The sequence below is a fragment of the Zonotrichia albicollis genome, chromosome 3 (genome assembly GCF_047830755.1).
Source record: "Zonotrichia albicollis isolate bZonAlb1 chromosome 3, bZonAlb1.hap1, whole genome shotgun sequence".
Classification (NCBI taxonomy): domain Eukaryota; kingdom Metazoa; phylum Chordata; class Aves; order Passeriformes; family Passerellidae; genus Zonotrichia; species Zonotrichia albicollis.
The window spans coordinates 71,353,655-71,374,011 of NC_133821.1; the positions used below are offsets into that span (position 1 = coordinate 71,353,655).

The window sequence follows — 20,357 nt, forward strand, 5'->3', positions numbered from 1 at the left end:
TGTCCCTCACACAGACACTTCACTCTCCATCAAAAAGCTCCAATTAAAGATAAAACATTTAAAACCAGCTCACTGTACCTTGCCAATACTTCAATACTTTCAAATATGCACAGGTTAATAAATATTATATACTGTGGACTTACTGAACTGTACCATTATTCTACTTCAAATTTAACAGTCATGGCATTGAAGGGAAAAAAAAATCACAATAAAGTTAGTTCCTTTATATCCTGGGGGAGAAGAGGAAGAGGAAAATGCCTTATTTCAGTCAGGGTTGACCAACAATTCTAGAAAGATTTTGTTACTTTTTTAAAATAAGAGATAAGCATGCAGCATTACGTGATATGAGATTGTGGCTCAAAACAAGCACTATCCAATATAATGAAAAAATCCAAACAAAACAAGATAATCACTTGGTATGTATCAAAATTGAGGGTAGGAGAAAGATATCAGTACTAGGAAATATAAATTGGTGATTTAGGCTATTAGTTCCCTATTTGTAACAAAAAAAGTTCTTTGCTGGATATAGTGTACTGTCATTGCTTACATCTTTTAAATTCCAATGGATGGTTGTTGAATCAACATGCTCAAGTAAACCTTAGTAAAAATTTTGTGTGTGTCTCAAGAGCATTGCAATTGCTGGTTAAACATTTAGGACAACACTAAAAAATTCACCAAGAGAAAATATTGTCACAACAGTAGCAACAACTTTTGGCAGAATAACAGACTCTAAAAAGCCAAAAATAATTCCTTCAAAGATTTTTTTGTCAGTTTTCAGTGATAATACTAAAATTATTGAGAGTTTTCTTGACATCTCAAGGCCTGTGAAAACAAAACGGACCAGATGCCAACGTAGTGAGAAACCTGGCAATTATTTTCAAAGAAAGCCATACAACTCACTGTTACACAAGCAGGTTTGAATTTCTGAAATATGACAAACACAACCAGAAGTTATCCAAAATCCCGTTAGTATACGTACAAATGCATCTCGTGCCGTGACGCGCATGCCGATGCTCACAGCCAGCACACTTCCACCCCGTGAATCCAGGCTTGCAAGTGCACTGCCCAGTGACAGGGTCACAGGGGACAGGCATAGAACCATATGGATCACACTCACATGCCTGGCAGGACCCTCCTGGAATCTGTGGGTTTCCTGTGTAGCCAGAAGAACACCTAGACATTGCAAACACAAAATAAGATTTGTCCAACTGAGATGCGGGGCACAAAGAATACTTGGCAGTATTTTAAACATAATTTACACAAACATCCATGAACCATTAAAAAAATCTTTGTTGTTTCATGATCAAGAGAGAAATTTTGCAAACTGTCCAACAAAGAGACTTCTACTCAGGACACAGAACAGTCTGGATGAAGGAACTATGCAAAATTGATTCCACATCCTTAACAGTTTTCAGTTAAATTTCTATTAAACTATCATTGTGTGGCCCTGTGTTTTGTGTCAGGCATGAAATCTTCTGGTAGACATTTTGATCATCTTAATCCCTCAGTGTTTTGATGGATGGGACAACAGAAGCTGTTTGGATTGTTAATTCACAAATCAGCATTAAAATGTACGTATGTAACTGTCTTTCACAGCCAATGCCCATGAGGGCACTGCAGGCACTAAAACAAAGGCTATGAGTGACATCAAGATACACTATTAGCATGACATCTAATTTTAGACAAATTTTTTTAACTTCTGAGCCCGGAGGAAAAAAACCCTCACATATATCTGTGATATAAATAACATTGATTATCAATTTACAGTGGTGTATATAAAAATTGTCTATGTTGGCTGAGTTTTAACAGCATAAAGGAGAAATAAATTATCCAAAGGCATGTATTTAAACAGTAGTAAATACATGCTTGTAATATTGAAAAATATTTCTCTCTTTCATGCCTTTTCCTCATTTCATTGTCCCTCTTTCTGCTTTTCCCATTCATCCTACCTTTGGCAGTACTGGCCTTCATATCCAGGTGGGCAGGCAGTACACCGGTAGTCACTAGGTCCTTCAGCAATGCAAGTAGGGCTAAAACTAAAACAAAAGTAAATAAAGAATTTTTTTCTACTCTGTTGCATCATTTCACTTTGGTCAGCAGTAAAGGAGGGCCCAAGAAGTTCCACTCTTAACGTAAAAGGCAGCATCTTCTCATCTGTTTACTAAAAGCTGTGAGAGGTGTCTCCTTTCTATTATAATTTTTGTGAATGCTTTCCTGTGACACTTGCACAGTTTGGCCGAGGGCTCTAAGGGCTGCATCCAAGGGGATGGAGTGAGCAATGCCCATGCTGTAGGCTTGTGTGATTGAATGGTGCTCTCACTCACAGAGAGCACTGGGAAGGATGTGAAACAAAATATTTAGAAGCTGAGCTAATGAATGTTGAGCCTTTCCAGTCTGATTTCATCCTATTTCAAATGAAATGAGATAAGCTGGGAAGAGTTTCCTTGAAGGTAAGATATAAAGAAGGAAAAGGAACCAAAGTCATAGCTGTATGGAATCTTCCAAAAAGGCAGCATCAAATTATCTCCTCAAAGAGGCATGAGAAAAGTCCAGTCTAGAGAGAAAAAAAAACCCTGAAAACTACCTCCTTCGTGATCAGGGAGAGGTCTTATCTTAATCATTGAAGACACCAGATTATCTTTTCTAAGTCACTTTACTACTGACTGTAGTGTGTATGTGTAGGCATTGTGCAAAGTAGCACTTAGTTGAAATGTTAGTGTATAAATCGCCTGCACAGGCAGTTAAAACAAACAAAAAGGCCAGATAGGGCAAAAGAACAGAACTAAATATTGAGATGGTGTAAAACCATGAAACTCTTTCAGCTCTTTGTGGAAGAAGAGCTTGAAAAGCACAGAGGTGGCTAGTGGTGAGCCCAGGGCTCCTTCTTGGTACAGTGCAGTCAGCATCCTCATCTAACTTGCTTATAATGTATTAAATCAATAGTGCTTGAACGAGTATATAAAATTATGTCTTTGCAAAAAACATAAACAAATTGATCTATTACTCACAAACTCATTATCCAACACATTTCAACTCCATAAAAATAGATCCATACTAAGAAAAATTCATTCTCTCTGTTCTTTTTTTTTTTCCCCAGCTCATCATGTTTGAAACTGACTGCTGATTGTACAGCAGTATAAACACAGTATTTAGAACTTTAGTGGAGTTTTATACAATTTCATAAATAAAAATAATTGCACTGTAAAATTCACAAATACTATCGTATCAGTCATGATATAGCAAGCTAATGAGATAGCTCATTAGCTATCTGCATTTCATCTAGATTATGATTACTTGACTACCATAAAATAGCTGCAGGTAGACTTTTTCCTTAATAGCATCCTGAAGAGCTTTAACCGATCTGCAAAAGATATAAATCTAAGGTCTGATACTCTAATTTTCTACCTAATACTGTAGCTTTATGGAATGAATCTATGCCACTCTATCCATCTAAAATCCAGGCATCTAGTCTAAACCAATTGTTCAGGCATCTTCTACCAGCACTGGAAAATGGACATGCACAGACAGACTTCTACAGACATTTGAAACACCTCCTTCCCTGCCCTCTCTCCAGTGGTGTTTTCCTTTAGGTTTAACATGAGTGAGATGTACAGTTGTCAGTCCCTATATTTACTGTACAACTATCAAAGTTGTTGATGGCTGTGGATAACAGAAATAGAAATCCTTTCCATGATGTCTAGAGCCAGCATAGTGAAGCTCTATAAAACACAAGCAGTTCTGTTCCTGGGCATGCTCAGATCTGATTCTTTTCTCAACAGCACTAAGAAATTGGATGACTATCTCATGATAAGTGTTTTTATTAAATTCAGATTAGGTGTTATTCTCTTATTTCCTGTCAAGGTGTATGAAACCAGAGTCTCATGATCACTTTCATGTGAGCAAGACACAAAAGGCTGTAACAACACCCACAGCCATGCAGGCTATGTGACTAAATGAGGTTCGGGCACTTTGCTTGCTCTCCCCTCAGGCAGCTCAGCAATTTGAGCGTGCATCTAGGACACCTAAAAAAAAGGAGACTTTTAAAAAAAGATGGAGATAAGACAACAGGGAGTGGTTTTAAACTAATGGAGGGGAAACGTAGATTAGATGTTAGGAGGAAATGCTTTACTCAGAAGGTGGTGAGACACTGGAACAGCCTGCCCAATGAAGGGGCAGATGCCCCAATCCCTTGAAGTCTTCACAGCCAGGTTAGATGGGGCTTTGAGGAACCTTGTCTAGTGGAAGGTGCCCCTGCCTATGGCAGGAGAGCTGGAGTTAGATGATTTTAAGTTCTCTTCCAACCCAAACTATTCTATAATTCTCTGTTAGACATGCTACCCACAGTCCACACATTTCTCACCTGTAGAGCACTTCAGTAACACCACTTCCTGAGTTTATGTTAGGTTTTAGATGAGATACTGAAATGATCTTGGGAGCACAGTGTTGAAATGTTAGTGTTGAAATGTTAGTCTAAATGCCATAAACACCGGGTGAAGAGCCCTGTTCATCTTCTGATCTGATACATGTATTTCTAGGCAACCAAAGGTTCCTAAGCACCACAAAAAAGACAGGCTGGAGTATCTGCAGCCCTTCATACTGCCATTTAGTAACATAAAAAGTTTTTTCCATTATTTGCCAATTTACAAAACTGAGAACCTTGGTTGATCTTGTTCTTTGTAACTTGAATGTCCTTTTCTGATACTAACAGACAGAACACATAATCAAGTTGTAACAGAAAACACTCATGAAATGGACAAACCTCAGAAAAACTTGTAGTTAAGAATGCATTATAACTTCTGAGATAAAGGATATTTCTTTCAATACCTGAGATTTGCTATGTATGAAAGATTATGATGTTTTTATCTAATAATGTTTGAAAAAGAACTTTCCTCCCTCAAAATAAACCCAGGACCAAACCAAAATGATAAAATGAAGTAAAAATAAAAAGAAACGCCTAAATTCTCAGCTATCCTGACTGAAATCCTCACTAAAACATCCTAAAGGCCAGACAAAGCACAGAAAAATGGTTTCACGGAACACTTCCAGCTTTTCAAAAGCACAATCATGAAACACAAACCTGCTCATTGCACTACTACAGTATGATGCCAAATATCATTAAGAGCTTCTCAGCAAAACAACAAACAAATCTCAAGTGCTAAAATATCATCTCTTGGGAACACATGCAGAAACATCGTGGAAAGGCTCATTAGCACAAAGCAACCAGTAAAATTTATGCTGCAATAACTATAATGCTTTTAAATTATTCTATATTTCACAAATTGCCTGAAACTCATGTAACATTAAATAAGGAATCAATAAATTCCATAGTGAAGCAAAAAAAGGCACTGTAACACATTTATACCAACATAATATATAAGAATTTTTGCAGCTCCCTTGTGGCTACATTGTACTTGGGTTCTGCTCTAGCTCCATTTATGAGAATACTTTTATAAAACACACTCATTATCTTGAGTAGTGTATTTTCTAGCACTTATTAATTTATTCATCACAAATTAGCAAGGGAGCAATTTCTGACTTTTAAAGGAAGATCAATTAGCAAAAGTAGATAAGAAGTTTTTATTATAGCTTCCATGAGGCAATTCTCCTGTAGCCAGCCATCTGAAAAAGGACACAGGGAACCCAGGAGGAAGCTCTGGCTTGCTGGAAAGGCAACTCTGCACCATGAGTTTGCTGACTTACTTGTTACTGGGAATGGGCAGGGGACAAGCACAAGGCTGACAGTCATCCGGAGAGCCTTGGACAGTGCCGTAAAATCCTGGAGCACACCTCTCACAGTGGGGGCCTGCAGTGTTGTGCTGACAGTCCTGCCAAGGAAGGAGACAGAATGAAAGCTGCATTTGATAATTACATGAAAGCAGACAACATTCTGCTCGCAGCCTTAGGGATTCAAACCCACTTCAATACATAATTTCCCTGATATGATTCTCAGTGGGAATGCTTGCTTTAAGCTTCTATCAAATGCCTGCTGAGTAATATACAGGCTTAAAAGCAGAAAGGTCTGTAGCTACCCAGATGCATCCTACAGAATTTCTTATCCCATTCATCCTTTCTTTTCTCCTTTGTTCCAGCCATTGGAGAAGGAACAATAATTAAAATTCAGTCTTACTGTACCAAGTCATGTGTATTACTGCCTGTAAGAGCAGAATTGTGTTTACTGTATGACACATGGTACACTGTTTCTTTGTTTTGCAGGTGTCTAGTTTTTCTTTTTGCACAAATAGTAATTCAAGGGTGAAAAAGCACTGCATAATCTGAACTCCAGAGAATCAGAACAGAAAACTTCAAAAGTTTGCTTTTATGACTCTCCCTGAACTTTCATAGTTAAGCTTTTCAGGTAAAATAGTATTGAAATATTGTCTTCTGGTTTTTTTAGATTAGTAGCACAATTTAGGAATTTTATATTAGGATTAACTTGGTACAAAGGTTTAGAAGTGTAATACCTGACAAACTGACGTTTCAGAGTCACACATAGTGCTGTGTCCATGACACTGACATACAGCACAGGTGCCTAAGGTCTGAGCAGGTGTCCTTCCCGCAGGTGGAGATGGAAGCCTATAAAATCCTGGAGAGCATGACTGCAATAAAAAAGATGCAGAAGAAAGCAGATCATTACAGAGTGGATTGTGTGTGGGGAGCATTGCAAGATCATCTTTCCAATCACCAGTTTTTACAAGTAGTGAAAAGAATCTGACAGGCTTCCAGCTGTGTTACAAACAATATACAGTACTTTACAGATAACAAGAGCCAGTCCTAATTGGAAACATGGCTGAAAAATTCCTGGAGCACTCTGCTGGCATCAGGCTTTTACACTAAAGCTTGAGAGATCTTTCATTCAGATGCAGAACACTTTTCTGTTCTCACTGTGCATCAAGCATCATTCCTTTCATTACTTAAGAAAAGAGTTTGTTTTCAAAATAATTTTTCTTTGCATGAACTGTGGAGAGCAAGCATGATGATTCTGTTTCCTTCATCCCTGCTATGTTTTTTCAGGTTCGACAAGCAGTATCTGCCTACACACTACCTGATGGATAACAAGCAAAAGCCGAATAATAAACAAGAAAATGGCGGCATGGCTGCATTATTTATAGCTATATAATTTAAACACCATAAAAGTACAGAATTCAAAATGTTAAAGGTTTTCCATGTCTTGAGCCTATCAGCCCCAAACCAAGTTTATCCATCACTAAGTCTCCCCTACTGCAGCTTGGCAATAAAATTCCAAGAATAACTCAAGAATTGCTAGCAAAGCTGACACTTGTAAAATCAAACACTTAGTCTTTATTTCAGGCTTATTACACAGTGCTGTGGAAGCCCTAACACAGCTCTCAGAAAGCACACAGCTATGGCAGCATAAAAACACAAACAGGAACATTTTGACAGCTGAGACCATTAGGGGTAAGAGCCTACTTGTCCCGTGTATAAATCCCACCACCTAGTGGTGCCAGGAGCCTGTGAAAGCTGGCTGGTGAGGTAATTTCCTACTGCTGACCACAATTTCTGCTTTTTGGAAAGGAGTGGCCCACTTTTCACACAGCAATAAAATGGATGCAAAATAAAACATCTCTCCAGAAGAGAATCTGGAGTAAGTATTTTTTGTGACCAAAAGTAGGATTCTTTAATGAAGCACTAGCTGACATGCTAGATTTATTAATATACCACCACTCTGACAGTTTTATAATCATTGCTAAAACCTCCAGGAGTCTAAGTTACGGAAAACGTATAAACACAATTATTTTCTTTAGAATCACAAAGAAATTAATCTTAACTCATTTCTGCTTTTTCCTTTCTATTTTGACTTAGACCACATTAAATTCTCTGAAGCATAGAAACAGTCTATCTTCTTTTTCATGGTTTGTGAAGAATTCTAACATAGATAAATAATCTCAAATGAAAGCAGTTCTGTTTCTTATTCTTTTTTCCCTCCCTCTCTATCCCCACAAGTGTACTTGTCCAAACAATGTACAGAACATAGATTTACAAGTTCTGAATGACTTCAGAATCAAATTTTAAATACATGGTACATCCTCAAACACAAATAATATCTGGGTTTTTTTTTTCTGATATGCCATTGACAGTCTTACCACCTATTTTGACCGAAGTATTTCAGAGATGAAATAAAACACAGACAAGAGATAAAACAGACTATATTTTTAATTGCTAGTTTGGAAGCTTTTCAGAAGCAGCCATTAGGAAAATTCTTACCACTGCTTCTGCAGCCTACAACTAGATGTGGAATAAAAAGGAAAAAAAAAAGGAGGAGGGAATATAAATGTGACTTCTAATAAAAACGGCTGTGCATATAGTTTTCACAATGTTATTATATGGACAAAGCATGCCACAGACACATACACACTATTAACACCTGCTTAAAAAACGCTAGAGTGTCAGATATTTTTTTCCTGCTAAAATTAAATAAACCTTCACAGAATACACCACAACCTTCACTGAGCACACTAAAAATAAACTAAGTTATGAGTATGTGAATATCACACAATTAAGAATGAAGTATGAAGGTTGCAATTGAGATATTTATTGAGCCCCTGGTGGGTGTAAATTAAAAACAAGTTCTAATTACATTATCATATAGTTTTCCCCAAAAATCCAATTTGCTACAGTAATTAAAAAAAATCTGTACTTCTAAGCAAATGTTGGAGTCCATTAATTTCTCATGTATTTACACAAGTTCAGGTGTATTCCCTTATTGAAATAGTGTGCAAAGAATATAGTTTCATGCGCTTTCAAGCACACCCTCCCTATGAAGTTACTGTTTCTGTTGACTTATTTGCTGCATAACACAACCATGTATAACATCCAAAGTGATTAGAGTTGTCACAGATAACAAGGTATCTTTCTCTTCCTTTACTTCAATTTTCCTCCCACTGCTAGTTTGGGACAAACCCGTACAAGATCCCACTTAGGATGTTTGAGGCATTTGCAAAATACTCAAGGAGTTGTTTCCTGCTACCACCTCCAATTGCAAGCAGTGAATTTGGAATTGCTTGTGCTGAATAAAAATGAAAACATGGTATTCTGCACACAGAAAGATTGGCAGTCTCATCATCAAGAGCACGGACAGTCAGAAGTATTAATTTACATTCTGCAGCCAATATATTATATGTTAAACAAATTCTCTGGTACCTATCATGAAATCCATCTTACAAAAGCATATACAAGTCAGCTGGTTTGCTAGAACACTTGGGTACTTTTGAAAAATGCAATCTTTGGCATGAAATTGTAAGTAAAAAATAAATACAGTGCATGTACAAGGAGCACTTACACATGCAGATCACTCAGCTAACCAACACTTTTCTCCTGGTGAGTATTTTACTATTACAAGAGTATTATACCCTTATCTGTTCAAAATGGCTTGTTAGCATCAGTCACACAATTCAGCATCAGTGATGCTATCTCAGTAAACCTCACTTTCCTGTATTTTAAGTATTTGAGTCACTGCCATGGTTTCAGAGGCATATTTGCCTACAGCAATAAAAATAAGGGCTGAAATTCCCTGTGAGAGAAATACCTGTGAGAGGAAATAAGTAATTAAATTAAGGGAGAGTTGCTGTCAGTTAAATCAGTTCACACCCAATTACTATTCACACCTTGTCAATGAATGGACCAGAGAAAGCACAAAGACTTTTCCTGGGATTAGGTTAGTACTGTACCTCACAGGACAGACCAGAATAACCCAATGGGCAGTCACATTTCTCTATCAAGTGAGCCTGAGGAGCCATCCCGGACACAGGGCCGCCTTCAGCAACTTCCAAAGAGATCTCAGAAATCCTGGAAAAAAGAGCAAACACCTCCAATGAGATTAGTCAAGGACTCACCGAAACCCAGTTACTTCACAGTCAGCTGGCACAGGAGGAAACAGTCTCATTTGGCTGTTTGTAGGATTCTTATCTACAGCAGACAAACAACACCGGTTTTTTGCATCTCCCAAGAAACTACAAAGTTAACATCACCTCTGGTCTCATTTTCTAGTTGTAGGCAACAGTATAACTAACTAAATCTCCAGCTTAATTCTATCTCTTTTCAGCCAAATTAGTAAAAGTTAACATACAAAAGTTCATACCCGGTTTTTCGTTTGTAGGGACTCATTAAGAAATTTATGACTCTCAGGGGTATGGCAGTAAAACTGTCCTCTTAATGAGCTTTTAATGAGGCAACTATTTAAAAAATAAAATCAAATATATCCTAATAATATCCTTGCCTCCCAACCACTCCTAGTCTTTCCAGCGTGACCTGCTAAATAGGGTTGATACATCATAGACAAAGACAACAAATATGAAATCTTATGAAATACACTTAATCCCAGTGTATCAGAATGCTTTACTTCTTAAAGTACTTTAAGCTTACTTCTTTATTTTGGGGATTTGTTAGTTTGATTAAATGAATGCTATGATCTGGAACACCTATTGCCTCAGAGAAACAAAATGTGCAGAATAGAGTAAATTTTAAAGCTTCAAATATAATGCTAACCTAAGCTAAAATGTCACAGATTGTCTGACTGGCCAAATAAATGTCAATAATGTGGGTAGAGTCTATTCAGTAAGTGTCTGAGCACAGTGATAATGGAAAGGAGCTCACAGACCTTCTTACCTCTCCTCACGCTCCCAGCCTGTTCAACTTTTCCCAGACCTTGACTCCTGAGGGACTGATGAAACACTCCTGGTGCTGTTCTGCTCATTGGCACATAGGTACCAATGTCAGGATGAATGGAGGAAAAGCAAATGCCCAGCACTGAATGAGATGAGAGCTTTGTGACTGAGCTTACATGACCAGACCCACATGTCTTGATAACCTTGTGTCAACACAAAAATCCCCAAAGCAATCTAGTGACTTAAACCCTATGCTCTCTTCTTACTGTCTGAAGAAAGGGGCTCAGTCCAACAGGGAAACTGAACCAAAAAAATCCCAAAAAACCAACAAAACCAAAAACACACAAGAAAACAAAACCAAGCAAACAAAGCCAGGTCAAAACAGAAGACTGAAAATAAAGAGGGCAAAACTATTAGGATCTGACAGGTCAATGAAAAGTAACATTAAAATCTCTGTACATTTAATGGGAAAAGAAAATGCAGTCTGCCTCTCCATCATTCTCAAAAGTGAGGGCACAGTTGAAAAACTGTTTACTGTCATAAAGCTGTATTTAGATAACAATGCACTCTAGGGCCACAAAGCTGCCTATTGTTTGTGTGAAAATGTTACTTAAGGAAGGTCAGGCTTGGCTGACTTTTGGAAACTGTCTATTAGGCAGCAGCCAAACAACTGCTACCTGATCACTGTTGGGAATATTGAAATAATTTGCAGTGAAATTGAAAGCATACTTCAATTCAAGAAATTTATTATCACAGCCCTGTTGCAAAGCAAAATCTAATAAAAGCAATGTTTCCATTTAGAGTGTTGAATGTGAAAATGAGGGCAACAAAATGAACAATACAGGAGAAAAATGTTTGGGTAGAGATTCTGAGCAGAAACCTCTAAATCACTAATAATGCTACAGCTTGGAAGCAGAAACAACATTAGCATTGCTACTAAACTGTTTAGCTAATAGAGTGCTAACACCAGAATGAAGCTATTTTTATGTTCTCAATTGCTGCTGCTACTTTGACTTTATTTTAAAGTGTTTTTCCTGTAGTTTATCACTTACCTGCAGCTTTTAAACTCTGCAATTGAAATTAAAGCACTATTAAAACCTAAAAAACCCCCCATAAAAATACTTCACATATATCCTTTCCCCCTCCCATCCACAGATTCTTTAGCTTGATATATCTTTTTCTACTAGGCTCAGTCAAGTGGAAAGAGAAGCTTTTCTAGTTTAGAAAAAGGCCCTTATGCGGAAAGCACAACACATTTTATTTAAACAAATGTTTTATTGTCACTTAATTCAAATATATGTTTAAATTTGAGTACAAATATTGTTCTTTAGAGGGTCTCAGCTTATTTTTAATAAAAGCCTTCAAGTCTTATGCAAGGTAATATTCCACTAACCTTTAAAAACATTTTTGGGGATTTATATTTTATTCTTACACAAAATTTCCACTGAAATCATTCAGGGTGCTAACTTGAAAAAAATAATAATGTATTCCTGCTATATTCTACCTAAAGTCTGAGATGCCATGTGACAAATGTTTACTTTGTAACTAGACAGATCATAAAAATCCATTGTAACATAACCTCCTCCAAAATCAAATACAGAATTTTATGCAAGGCTATGACTTTAGATGGAGAGTTACCAGAAAGACCAGATGAACTGTTTGCTAAGCTCTGCTGTCATAAAATGTCACATTCTGAAATGCCATGCTGTAAAAATATATTCTGGTTCTTTAAGTGGCATCTTGCAAACCTGCCTTGGAACTGAAAAGTCCTCCCCTGTTCAGACTGCCTCATGACTGGGCAGCCTTGATAAAATGCTGGTGCAGTGCAGGCCCAGTGCAGGCATCGGAGTCACACACACCTCAGAACAAAATCAGCTTTGCTAATGTTTCAAAATAACTTTCCTTTTGATGCTGCAGCTGAGATAGAACTCAGTTTTTGCTTCCACAACTGAATTAAGATCTGTACTTCTTAGGGAGAAGGGAAAAACCTACATGGAACATGAACACGTTTCTCAAATTTTCCACATTGCATTGGGGTTACCTTCATAACTCTTTTCCTGGGAATCCCCTTGCTTGTAATACAATATCCTAAATGGACTATGCCAAAAATAAATTCGACCAATGTTAAACACTTATGGCATCTGTTACTAATATTTAGCATCCAGCCAGTGCAAGCTTCATGAATACTTTTCTGTAAATTACATGCTTTAAAGAGAAATGATAGCAGCAGCAATGACAATGTCTTCTGTCACACAGTGCTGTGAAGTCCCATGGAATCTGCCCCTTACTATTCACCTTCAAACTCCAAAGGCCTTCAAACTCATAAAAACCTATTTGTACCTTAGAAACCTAGAAACAATTTTAACTTATTATTTCTATGACAGAATCACCAGAAGGACTTCTGGAGACTTTTGGAGTTTATCTCTGATTATTACTATCCCTTTGCCAATAAATTTTGATTGTGAGGGATATTGTGTATTAATTATTAAAAACTCTGTGCAAGAGTCTATGTAAGTTATTCTAGAACATGTCTACCCCCAGCAGTATATCTTTCATGTCTAATATGGATCTTTCCTGCTGATCTTTAAATTCATGTTTGTTTTCGATTTACCCACCATAGCAACGGAGAACTTATTCTTTCCTTTTTCTCTGTGACAACATTTTAAGCACCTTAAAGCAATTTCTAGTTTCTAAACATATCTAGTTCTTTATATCTTCTTTCACGTGTCATATTTTCTAGCCTGCAATGATGGTCACCGATACCCTCCGAGCACTTTAAGAAGTATTTTCTTAAATTCTATTAACCAGAACTTCACACTTAGGCTTCACTAGTGCTGGGTGAAAACAAAAGTGTTTTTTTTTTCACTTTGTGGGCCATATCTGTTTATACATCTAGATAGAGAATTAGCATTTCTCAACAACAATATTGTTACCGAATCATGTTCACCTTGTGATATGCTGTAAACAACAGACTCCTCTTTGAAGAATAGACAACTAAGCAGTTGTTCCTTGTTTGTTCAACTGAATGCTACTTTCACTGTAAATCTTACAGCTGACCTTCAGATTGCAGAGATTTTTGTAATGTTCCTATCATGTTGCTGCCTGATTTTCACTTCAAATATAGTGTTATCTTATTTCCTTGCATAACTGATTCATTAATAGATTGAACAGAAGATGCTAAATATGACCCTAATATATTTAATTTCCCACTTTCAATAGAAAATTCCCTCATGTACTAACATCTATATTTAATTACAGCACCATGCTTTCATAAAGTGGACCTTTATTCAAAAAATACATTAGGCTTGTTTCATAATGTGTGTGCCTACATGTGTTTTCTGTTCTAGAGTCCTGAGAATATAGATTCTGCTTGCCGAGTGTGATATTAATCTTCTAGTGCATAAAACTTCCCTCTTCTCTATCTTGAGCTATGCCAAACACAAATTCCGTCTGCTCCTTCTTCTCAGCAATGGCTCAGAGCTGGTGCCATAAATACAAATTCTGTTGGAAGTAACTGGGAGGTCTGTGGGATTATCTGACTACTGCACCATTTCAGAGCACTGCATGAAAGAGTTACCTGCTCTGCCTCATGATATTGCCATGAGTCGCCTTGATGAGAATGTAATGAACATCATACAACACGTTCATGAAGTCTTCCCGGGATACAGTTCTACTTGGTCTTGAGTCATCTCCATAAGGTTTCCAGGTGAAATCTCCCTGAGACGTTGTCCTGTTGAGACCTGGGTTACCATGATAATATTCCCAGGGTCCAGGGTTTCTGCCTCTTTGGTCATCACCATAATATCCCCATTCATGCTGAAAGACAGAAATACAAAAGACAGATTATTAATATTCAAAAGACCCATGTGCTTAAGTTTTGGGCTAAAAAAAGCAGATGGAAATGTTACCTCTGTCATCTCTATCTCATGCCTTGTCAGCTGGCCAATCAGAGGGGCAGCCATATGCCGGACAATAATTCTTGTATTTGTGGGAGGCCCACCTCTTATGATGACTTGTGGGGAGTAAGTAGTAAAACCTGTTTCTTCTCGTGCTTCAAAGTAGATGGCATATTTCAATTTCCCTCCATAAGCGGTCAGCTAGCAAAGTACAGAAAGAAATCTCATTTTCAGTTAGCTAAAAATAAATTCCTGGGAAGGAGCTAGATGTGCTCTGCACCTATGTGCAGCCTGATGAATGCATGCGTGGTAGAAAATAGCGATTTGTACTTGTGGAACTATCTGGGGACAAGGACCGTGTTCAAAAACACTCATCCACAATTTGTTATTATATTACACTAAAACCAGTATGTTATCTATTTCCTCATATGTGCCTTGGTGCTCCACCAAACCAAGAAATATCAAAAGTACAAAATAAATTGTCACAGAGGTGCATAATAATATCCAAAAGGATGGTTCTTTCAATCATTTTCTCCCATGTAGTCTACAAATATCACATGTCTTTTGCTTAAAAGTGAGAGAAACAAAAAATTGCAAGAGTGTTATATTAAATTTGTGTAGCTTAATTTTTCAAATAACATTTTTATGAGAAAATTTATCCTGTGCAAAAATAGAACATAGATATTTACAGATATTAACACGTAAAATACTGTTTGTATTACTTATGAATTTCCATAGTAACAGAGCAAATAATGTTTAATAATGGAATAGCATTTACTTTCTTTTGAAGTACCTCTACTGTGTGAAGACATGCTTATTGGAAAAAAAAAAAAAAAAGGCACTGTAAAATAATAAAATAAGATTAAAAGGAAAAAAAATCCACATCAGTATTCAGTGGAATTTTAGGTTTACCTTTCTTCCCTCAAACTGCTCTGGAAGTCTCCAGTAAACAGGTTCTGACCGAAGATCCTGCATCACCTGTTCTATATTTGCTACTATTTCAGGAGGCTGGAATGCAATCCCTGAAAGAGTACTACGCTGAAGCTTTTCATCCACCAGTGGCAGAATCATTTGCTCTGGCTTCAAGGTCACCTATGCATATTTGAAAAAATGGAGAAGAAAATTAACTCTGTTTTCCCCCATGAAGTGTTAGTCTTTAAATTCTAGCTCTTTAAAAAATTACTTCTAGGTAATTTCATTTCACATCATGAGCAATTTGTCACAAAGCAGTCGTGCTACTCCTTCAGGTATGAACAGTGCTAATAATGACTTTCCCCTTGAGCCTTTCGCACCTTGTCCTCGTGTTAACAAAGAATGTAGCAGCACTGGTTAAAATACTTTAATCAGCAAGTGATTCCATGAATTTTATCGAAGTGATTTTCATAGTGCTATTTTAGTCCCAGGCCTCTTTTGTTCAGATTGTGAGAAATGTTACCTTACAAAGAAGCACTTTCTCACCACTTATAGATCACTGGAGCTGTAAAACACAGTGTCTGATGCCTTGATACTTCTCTGCAATATTCAAGCTAAATGTTCTCCAGGCAATTTGCAGAGAGTAAAGCTTCAGTGAAGGTTTCTGTAACTCTAAATTCAGCTTTATTAAAAAAATACAAGGATGCCACTTATGTGCTTGTAATTTTCTTAGACTGGTTGACAAAGTCTCATTAGCATTATACTGAAATAGTTATTTTGATCAAAAACTGTAGTAAGAGTCTTAGTAATTCTGTGCCAATGGAAGGATCTCAGCGAATGTGACATCCTTGAACAGATGCAAAGGGCTGGTATGAATACTGCTTTCTCCCAAAGAGTGAGGAAGACAAAGAAAACAAATACAGGTAACAGTGATACCATCAACAAACTGGTCATGAGACAGGAGTCAGGTAATGAGGAATCAACCAAACCCTGCACTGTACTTTCAGTATCCTGGTATTTCCATTTATAGCAGATCTATGGACTGATGAGACGTGGAAGGACACCTAATATTGCCAATCCTAAGTGAGATTTAGTGATTTTGTATCACAGCTGTATTTTACTGTTTAATACTTTAGATTCAAAGAAAAGGGTCAACACATTTGAATTTCAGGTCATTCATCAGCCATGCGTTATTGTCATATAAGCCAGGATTTACTTGCTTAAACAAGTCTAATGCCATTTGAAGCACCTGAGAGTACCCAAAATAGCCACTAGCAGCTGGCAAAACGGAGTCTCACCTATTTTTCAGTGCCACATCAATTCTGAAATAGATGAGAGTAACAAATACTACATATGACATGGACATACACTTTTTTAGATATGAGCATAAATACAAAAGGAAATTAATCAAGAGAAACAAAATAATCAGGAGGTTTAAATTGTTTCTGCTTTGTGCTGCCACAAAGGTCAAAGCACAATTATCCAGAACTGTTGCTGTTATGGAACTTGATTAAATTTTACAAATTGTCAGCCTTCTACAGCCTTTCATCTCCAGTCTAGCAGCATATGATGGGCAAAACTGAAATAATGAGAAAAACTGGGTCAGATCATAATAAATCACTTCATCCACAGGGAAGGGAAAGAGGTGCTACGGGATTGAACAGTGAAGGGGAGAATAAGTGCTATCCATATAACATTAAGCAAGAGAGATTAATTTGATTTCAGCCTAAAGTATCCTTATCTAACTGATGCTCGTACATGACTAGTCTGGGGCTTTGGCTGATTTGCATTAGGCAGACATTCCTTCTATGGCTGGCATTCTTTCAAGCAGGGATATGACTGCCCATACATGGGGAAAGAATGAATATTTTTCCTTTAGAAATCTCTCCTCCAGAAAGCAACAGAGGAGCTGGCATGGCAGCTGTCTCAATGTGTATTTTGTGTTTGTTGTACAGATAAATGGAGACATCCAGTCTGCCTTATTTATCAGTCCAGCATAGGTCTCAAGGCCCTCTTCCACAAACAGGTGTAGAGCTCTTTGTTTGCTCTGATGGATTATACATCTCTGTGCTTGAATTTAAATATAGCTTTAATAAGCTCTTTTTAAAAAATGAAAAAGAAACCCCACCAAAACAACAAAGCCAAAAAGGAAAATCAACAGATTAACTGAACTATGGGAAATTTATGCTGGATAACAAGCACCTGTGACCCTTGAATACACCTGGGTAAACTGTGTATCACGTACCAGGGATTATGTTGCAGTGCATTAGACTGCATAATTTCCCCACATGACCAGCTTGCCCTTTCTTGGGGTTTAATAGCTTTTCTTTGGCTGGATGTCAGCTATCCTATCACTCATTTTCTTATCTACTTATTTTCTTTTAATGTCTTGACCCTGATTGTCTAATGGAACATACTGCTCTCACCACTCCTCAAAGCATGAAGAGGAAAGTGATTGCTTAAATGTTTGGCCATTTTCTAGCTATCTCTCAGAGCCTGACTAAAAGGTGCCAGCAGGAAACAACATTATCGCATTACATGGCTCAGCAGTTTCCTACTCACCCACACACGGCTCAGCCCCCTTGCCTCGCTGCACTGTGCAGTCAGGCCAAAGCAATAGCAACTGCTGCAGCCAAGTGGGTTTCTGGCAGAGAGACCAAATGTACCAGACTTGCACCTGTCACAGTGGACACCTTCCACATTAACCTGGAAGTGAGAGAGAGAGTACTTTTAAAAGGGAAAAAATAATCAAGTTTTATTTCAAGGTAGCGATCGAAACAGAAAATCCTACTGTAATGATAATAACAGGGTGCAGCAAGAAATAATAATAAGCTTTAGGAAATATTCAAGGAGCTCTACAGGTTCTTATCACGTGTGTATGCAAACATATGTAATTAATGTAATTAAGGCATTTGCATTTGTATCCACTGAGTAGCTACAAGCAATAGCTGCTGGCTTCACACTGAAAGTTGTAAGCACAGAAAAATTAAATGGCACTTTGGGCATGACATGCTCAATAAGTGATTGATAAGATAAGAAAAATAAGTTGTTCTGAAATTGCCCATGTTAATCAAGCCTTCTGTTTAATAGGAATTAGCATTGACATGTTCAGATATTTAAGGTACAGCACTAAATGTTCTTGCTGAGAAACGTATTTTAATGGAAATTCTGAAGAGAAAAGCTTTCCCCTTTTCATGATTGTTTTCCACATCATTGAACAGTATTAACAAGGCTGAAATGTTTCACTGTTGTAATGTCAAGGCTTTTATTTTCATTTTTCAATTAGTCCAAATAAAAAGCTATTCCAGATAGGGCAGATACACAATAATTTATGCAGAGCCTTTTAAAACCATTTTCATACTGAGACCAAGGTATTAAAAAGAAAAATAGTCACCAATATGAAAACACTTGGTTTGCTTTTCCTCCCCACACACCCTTTTTGTTCTCTTGATACTAGTGTGAAGAAGCCAATTCAAAAAAAAAAAACCAAAAAAACCAACTTTCCAAAGCTTATACAAGAAACCAACATTATCCCTCAGGATTTACCAGTTTTAACCCTCATTTCCACGTGTTCTATCAAGAAATGTGTGTACACTGTATTTAGCTTAGATTTTGCTGCTTTTTGTCAGGGATGAAAATGAGGTTCCTGAGGCTTTGAGAGCTCATTTCAGCAGCTGTAACAGAAGGTTTAAATGGGATCTATTATCATTTTATAAAAATCTAGTTTCTTCAATATACAACTCTTTCAATAAAAGTTACACAAAAGATTAACCAACCCTAGATTTAAATTTAACCTTAGGTTAAAATTCTGGGGGGAAAAATGATTACTTAATTCAGTACTATTTGTCCATTTTCTCTCATAAATAGCGATTTCTACTTGCTTTGAATTTTTTTTCATGTCACTTGCACTTCTTTATCATCAATCACCAGCTAAAGATACACTGTTTATTTGCACTCAGAGAAACACAGAAGCAACTATGTTATGAGACTTAAAGGAATCAACAAAGAAACACTTCCATTGTAAAATGCCGTGAACCCCCACATTTTCTTGTAAGCATTTCTTAGTACTTACAAGAACCACAAGAAAAACTACAACCCAGCGAAGCTGTGGAATCTCCTTTTCTGGAGATAGCAGTCTGGATGCAGCCCTGAGTCACATGCTCAAGGGGACCCTGCTTGAGCAGGGGAGTTGGACTAGATGATCATGGATCAAGAGAGGCTGAAAGTACTGATACTTCCATTTCTGCATTTCAGAGGCTGGCACAGGGCAAATAGCACTGAGTTTTATTCAGGCAGTCCATGTGGTCAACTCACTTCCATTTTCTTATGGTGTCATCCTCAAATGAATCAGTACTTGTGAAACAGAACATAATGTTTCCTGTTCAAATATACCAGAAAAATGGGAGGGTGGTCAAGCAGTTTGGACAAAGAGGCTGTGAAATCTCTCTCCATGCTTGGAAGTACTGCCTCAGCAGCATCTTTCAGATAAGGTGCTGGACTAGATGACCTCCATAGGTCACTTCCAACCTAATTTGTTCTACAGTTCTGTGTCTTGAAACTCAGAATTAAGTGACTGTTGCCCATTTAACAAAATAATTACCTGGCTATTCAATTATTTGAATTCATCCTTCCATTTTACTATCTCATTGTGTCAATACAGACCCAAAGAAGAAGAATGAATCTAAATCACAGAAAGAATCTCTAGGGGTCACTTTTGAAAACCTCCCCCTAGAAGTATAACTATCACCAATACTAGATCACATTACCCACGCCTCTTTCTAGCCAGTTTTTGAAAATCTCCTAGAATGGACATTTCACATGTTTCTGTATAATGTGAACCACTACTGTATAATTCTCTGGTTTTTTTTCCTCATGTCCAACCCAAAATTACCAAGCTCCCTTTGGCAGCTGTTGTCCCTTGTTACAT

The 20,357-nt window shown here is 37.3% G+C and overlaps 1 protein-coding gene across 4 annotated transcripts in view; it reads right to left on the bottom strand.

Annotated features, from left to right (window-relative positions):
• Positions 1 to 20,357, bottom strand: part of LAMA2 (laminin subunit alpha 2) — a 344,097-nt gene that overhangs the window by 88,435 nt on the left and 235,305 nt on the right. For 3 of the 4 annotated variants that reach the window (XM_074537835.1, XM_074537833.1, XM_074537836.1), the window contains 9 exons: positions 17,993 to 18,136; positions 15,431 to 15,610; positions 14,531 to 14,719; positions 14,200 to 14,438; positions 9,687 to 9,804; positions 6,462 to 6,596; positions 5,701 to 5,825; positions 1,950 to 2,036; positions 980 to 1,173 (listed from right to left, as the gene is read on the bottom strand). In XM_074537835.1, the coding sequence (XP_074393936.1) occupies positions 980 to 1,173; positions 1,950 to 2,036; positions 5,701 to 5,825; positions 6,462 to 6,596; positions 9,687 to 9,804; positions 14,200 to 14,438; positions 14,531 to 14,719; positions 15,431 to 15,610; positions 17,993 to 18,136 (1,411 nt within the window). The remainder of the gene's footprint in view (positions 1 to 979; positions 1,174 to 1,949; positions 2,037 to 5,700; positions 5,826 to 6,461; positions 6,597 to 9,686; positions 9,805 to 14,199; positions 14,439 to 14,530; positions 14,720 to 15,430; positions 15,611 to 17,992; positions 18,137 to 20,357) is intronic. The other variant, XM_074537834.1, reaches the window with a different exon arrangement.